Source organism: Lactuca saligna, chromosome 2, assembly GCF_052625555.1.
Source record: "Lactuca saligna cultivar CGN05327 chromosome 2, ASM5262555v1, whole genome shotgun sequence".
Taxonomy (NCBI): domain Eukaryota; kingdom Viridiplantae; phylum Streptophyta; class Magnoliopsida; order Asterales; family Asteraceae; genus Lactuca; species Lactuca saligna.
Window position 1 is genome coordinate 26,925,744 of NC_136418.1, and position 5,078 is coordinate 26,930,821.

Genomic DNA, 5,078 nt, shown 5'->3' on the forward strand with positions numbered 1-5,078 from the left:
AGTTAGCTGCCAATATTTGCAAGAACAAGTATTTTCCCTCAAATTCACTATGCCGCCACTTTTGAAGTCATGCACTTGATATGTTGTATTGTCAACACCGGATACCGACCATCCGTGAATCCCCTATTTATTTTTTAACCATATCTTCAACCCACTTCGTAAGTATTGCTGTACTTTTTTCTGTTAAAACAAACATATATTATTATATATGACATTTATCATATAATTTAAAATTAAACATAATCATACATGCAACCATCCTCCGTTTGTAAAACCATTTCTACATAAGTGCGCAAAAGAACTCAAGAAGTGGTAATATAGGCAACTTCCTTGCTTTATTTGATACATCATTCATGGACTCCGCACTATTTGAGGTCATATAATCATACCTCATGGTATGGCAATACGCTTTCGTCCATTTCTTACATGGAATTTGACTGAGATATGTCACTATATCATCTCTTATATTACAAAGTCTCTCCCAATAGAATTCAAACTCAGTTGTTTTGTAAGCTCTTACCAGCTTCCAAAACAAAATTGTTGTTTTTTTTTTCCAAAGGTGTGGACTATGTTTGCTATTTGATGAAAACCACACAATCCATGTTGAGCATTTGGAAAAACATTTTGAATAGTTACAGCAATTGCGGGTACTCTATCTGTAACCATTGTCAGACCTTCCACATCACCAATGCATTCAAGTAGTTTTTCAAGAAACCATGTCCAAGAATCCGTAGTCTCTTTTGAACAAATTCCATACCCAATAGGCAAAATCTGATTGTTGCCATCCATGGCTACTGCATGCAAGATGGTGCCTTTGTATTTTCCCTTCAAATGAGCACCATCCATAATAATAACTTTTCTACAACACTCTCTGAAAGCACGTATCTGCAACAACAACATGAAAACCATTAATATATCGACAATATAATTTTCTTATAAACATTTAAGAAAATAACAAATATATTTAAAAATATATTACCACGCATCCAATAGCGAAAAAGCAATACTCAAAACGATCCTCCGAATTAGTTTTTATGTACGCCACAGTGCCAGGTTTATGTTTCTTCAGATTGTGAAAATAAACTGGAAGTTTGAAGAAACTTTCTTCGGGGGTCCCCATCATCAATCCCAAAGCAAATTCTCTAGCATGTCATGCTTGTGAATAACTCATATTTATTTGTAGCAAAGCATTCATATATCTAATTATATCATTAGGCTTCCAAACTCTCAAACTTCCTTGACCCATAATGTCATGTATTACGGTTCCCACAACTTCGCTATTTACTTGCCTATGATTTGGATGTATAAGCAATGAAGAACATGTATGCTTGTCATTAAACGTCTTAATTTCAATCATTTATGTTCCTTTAATGAGAGATGCGTATAAATGCCAATGACAGTTTTCTTGCATACAAACAACTTGGTACCGAGATTTTGAAGTTTTTTCAACCTTTATCTGAAACTTTTCTCTAATGGCTTTGAATTTAACAGCAAATGCTAGGTCTTTTTTGGTGTTATAGGTTTGATTGACAATTAATTCATCATTCGAACATAAACTATGAAATGGTCCAGGTTCAAGAATAGGTTCTGGATGATCATGAATAAAAGGAATACAATACCATGGATTAAAAGCAATTTTTCGTTGTGTATACTCATCATCCGACCACCATTCATTTGATTTTTCCTCACGTTGTAATTCAATTATAACCTCTTTTACTTCTTTATCATTATTTGACACAAAAGTATCATTATCAGATACAAATTTATCAATAACCAAAACTTTTTTTTCGTAACCCACTGGCATTTCATTTACTCTTATCCTTGAACGGTTTCCATCACATTGGCTTTCTCTACGACCTATATTAGTTTTTATTGGATTAAGCTGGTTGTTAACCTCTGCTTCTTCTTCAGCTTCTTCACTTACCACCGTTAAATACAAATGCACCGTCTTCTTTGATTCAGACATTACATGTCTCAGTTGAAATACATCAGTTTCATTTCCAAGCTCAATGACATTCCCTAACTTCGGATGTTTAAAAGACAAACACATATGACTATTTAACACACATACCTTACTTCTAACCATTTGTAATAACATTTTATGGTCAATGTTAGGCAAGAAGATTTAAACCATAGTTTTTCACATTATTTCTAACGTAAACCTCATCTCCATTAACTAATTGTCACGACCCTCCCGTACACAAAATCCTAAAACTCATTTTACAAATCACTCTCCACAAAACACAATGAAAAAACAACTTTTACTGGTAATTGAAACTCATAAACTCACAAAAACCACTTAAATATGTCTATAACTTCTATATCTGATCTGCAGAGGTGTACACTGATCCGCATAAATGTACACAAATCCGCAGAGATGTACACTGATCCGTAGAAAACAGTTCTATAACTGATCCACAAAGATGTACACTGATCCGCAGAAAACAGTTTTTTGGATTCCCAAACAGTTATGTGGACTGATATTAAACATAAGTTCATTATCGTTATCATTTTTTTGTCAAATTTTTTACATAATAATCACATAATACATTTTTTGATTAAAAAATTAATATTAATAAATGAAAACGAAAATAAAAAAACGAAAAAATGAAAAAACAAAAATTAAAAAAACCCAAGATCCGTAGAGGTGTTCCATTTCCTCAAAGAGTTTACTCGATCCGGAGAAGGTGTTCTGCGGATCTTATGATCAGATCCCGAAATAGGTTTTTTCATATTTATTATTTTCAAACGACCGAGTTTTTAGTCATGTATCGAATTTTTTCTATGTATATTGACATTTTGCACCTTCTAGACTAATTTTTTTTAAATAAAAATGCCGACCGTTCAAAAAAAAAAAAAATAGATAGCTGGACACCACATAACATTACAAGTAAGAACTTTTGGTTCTTGACTTTTTGTTGATATGATATGAACCACAATTAAACAATTCATTGACGTAATGTCTCCATTTATACCCCACACACCCACATTTATACAACCACTAATCTCTGAAGTTTTTTCAAAATTGAAAGCAGATATGGAGGATTTTTTCAAGTCTTTGCCTGAAGGTTTCGTAGCAGAAGCATTGGCACTCACCAGCCCTCGAGATGTTTCCCGATTGTCCTCCGTCAATTCCCTTTTCCGGTCGGCGGCACAGTGGGACAGCGTATGGGAGACTTTCACACCGCCGGAGTACCTGACTGACACGGCGGACGGTGGTGCAGTCGGATCGAAGAAGGAGGTGTATCTACGTCTCTGTGATCATCCAATCATCATAGATGAAGGAAACAAGGTATACTTTCGAACAACTGTCCAATTTGATTTCACACTTTCTGTTATTCTTCTACCAATAAAAACAAATGAAATTCGTTTTTGAGATCTGGAAACAGGAAAGAAGCTTCGGATTGTGTCGATTCGATCTAATTGTTTTTTTCATTTAATTTTCAACAGAGTTTCTGGTTGGATAAAAGCAGCGGGAAGAAATGCTACATGTTATCCGCGAGACAACTGTCAATTGCTTCTTCCGATTCTCCAAATTGTTGGATATGGACACAAACACCAGAATCAAGGTATTAATTAACACCTTTTACAGATCGTAAATTAAAAATGTTATCTTTCTGAATTTAACTCAAATCTCGAATTCTAGATTCAAAGAGGTAGCAGAACTTATCAGTGTGAGTTTACTTGAAATCATCGGCAAAATCAATACTTCAATCTTCTCCCCTGATACAACATACGTTGCTCTTCTTGTGTTCAAAACAACATCGAAAGCTTATGGGTTTGAGTACCAACCGGTGGAAGTCTGTATTGGTTTTCACGGCGACCGGAGTCAAACCCGGTTGGTGTATCTCGACCCTGAAGCAGGGCGGAGGCGAGGACTCCGATCAAGGAGACGGATTGGGATATTTAGCAAAGGGGCATTCGCGAATTGGGATGTTGTGCCTCCACCTTCTAAAGAGAATGGTCCGAAACAAAGAGACGATGGGTGGTTTGAGATTGAGATCGGAGAATACTTTAATGGCGGTGGTGATGCGGCGGAACTGGAGCTGCGTGTGGCGGAGGTGAACGGAGGGAATTGGAAGACTGGGCTTGTTATTCAAGGTATCGAGTTTAGGCCTAAAAAATTGTAAGTATTAATTAAGAAGTAAGAAAGTAGTTGTTGTGTTGGAAATTAGAAAGCAGTTAGGTTCGATTTGATAGTTTCTGTCTGGTATGGTAATGTCTGGTAAAATGCTGTTTGGGAAAGTTTTCTGACTGGAAAAGAAACCATACTGTTTGATTGTATATCTGATTGATTGTGTTATGATGAAAAAAAAAGTAATAATTCAATAAAAAATAATTTTAAAAAAGTTATTTAAAAAAATTAATAATCCAAAAGAGGTGGCGTTTGTGTACAATTGTTTTTCAAGTTCATTTAGTCAGAAATATATAATTTTAAGGCTTTCTGAGAAAGATATATATAACCGGGAAAGATCTTTTTTTTTGTGCAAATCAAATAGTTTTTTCGGTCCATTCAGACAGAAAGATCTATTTGGACCCGAAAAGATGCATATCAAATGAGGTTTGGTTTATTGGTAAACAATGATTTTTTTTTTTTTTTTAGGGATATGATATGGCTTTAATTTAGAAATTGTAATGTATGGAATATTGCTTGGAATTTTTTCTGAATATAAAATTTATACATACGAGTAAAAACTAGAAAGACACACCACTAACCATTTGGATTTACATTAAATTTCCGAAATCTTTCTAGAATCAAGAAACGCCTGTCATGATTGAGACTGTGCCATGAAGGAAAGGTGTAAAACATGTTTCTTTTTAAACGGCTAAAAGACGATATTGAAAATCAGGCCCAAAAAATTGGAAGACTGATCTGATTGTTGAAGGGAAAAAGAGACGTACTAATTAGTACAAACACATTGAGGGGTGTTATACACCACACATCAGAGCTAAGATTATTGATTTGGGGGTTTATTCTCAGCTTCAAATTTTAATCAATCCACTCACTAATTTGAAAGTTGACCATTCCCCATCTTTTCTAATATTCCCTAACAAACGAAGGTTTTTTTTTTTTTTTT

At 34.6% G+C, this 5,078-nt stretch overlaps 1 protein-coding gene across 1 annotated transcript; it reads left to right on the forward strand.

The window, feature by feature from the left end:
• The first annotated feature begins 2,944 nt into the window (after positions 1 to 2,944).
• On the forward strand, positions 2,945 to 4,284 carry LOC145030814 (putative F-box protein PP2-B12). The gene is made up of 3 exons (XM_078979236.1): positions 2,945 to 3,292; positions 3,451 to 3,569; positions 3,647 to 4,284. Exons 1-3 carry the CDS (start codon positions 2,960 to 2,962, stop codon positions 4,128 to 4,130), a joined length of 936 nt encoding a protein of 311 aa, XP_078835362.1. The 5' UTR covers positions 2,945 to 2,959; the 3' UTR covers positions 4,131 to 4,284.
• Positions 4,285 to 5,078: the final 794 nt, after the last annotated feature.

Excerpts from the sequence above, each read along its gene's own strand:
- LOC145030814 (XM_078979236.1), top strand. The coding sequence starts at position 2,960 with ATGTCTCCATTTATACCCCACACACCCACATTTATACAACCACTAATC. Across the intron at positions 3,293-3,450 it reads TCATAGATGAAGGAAACAAG|AGTTTCTGGTTGGATAAAAG; the intron begins GTATACTTTCGA and ends AATTTTCAACAG. Across the intron at positions 3,570-3,646 it reads ACACAAACACCAGAATCAAG|ATTCAAAGAGGTAGCAGAAC; the intron begins GTATTAATTAAC and ends CTCGAATTCTAG.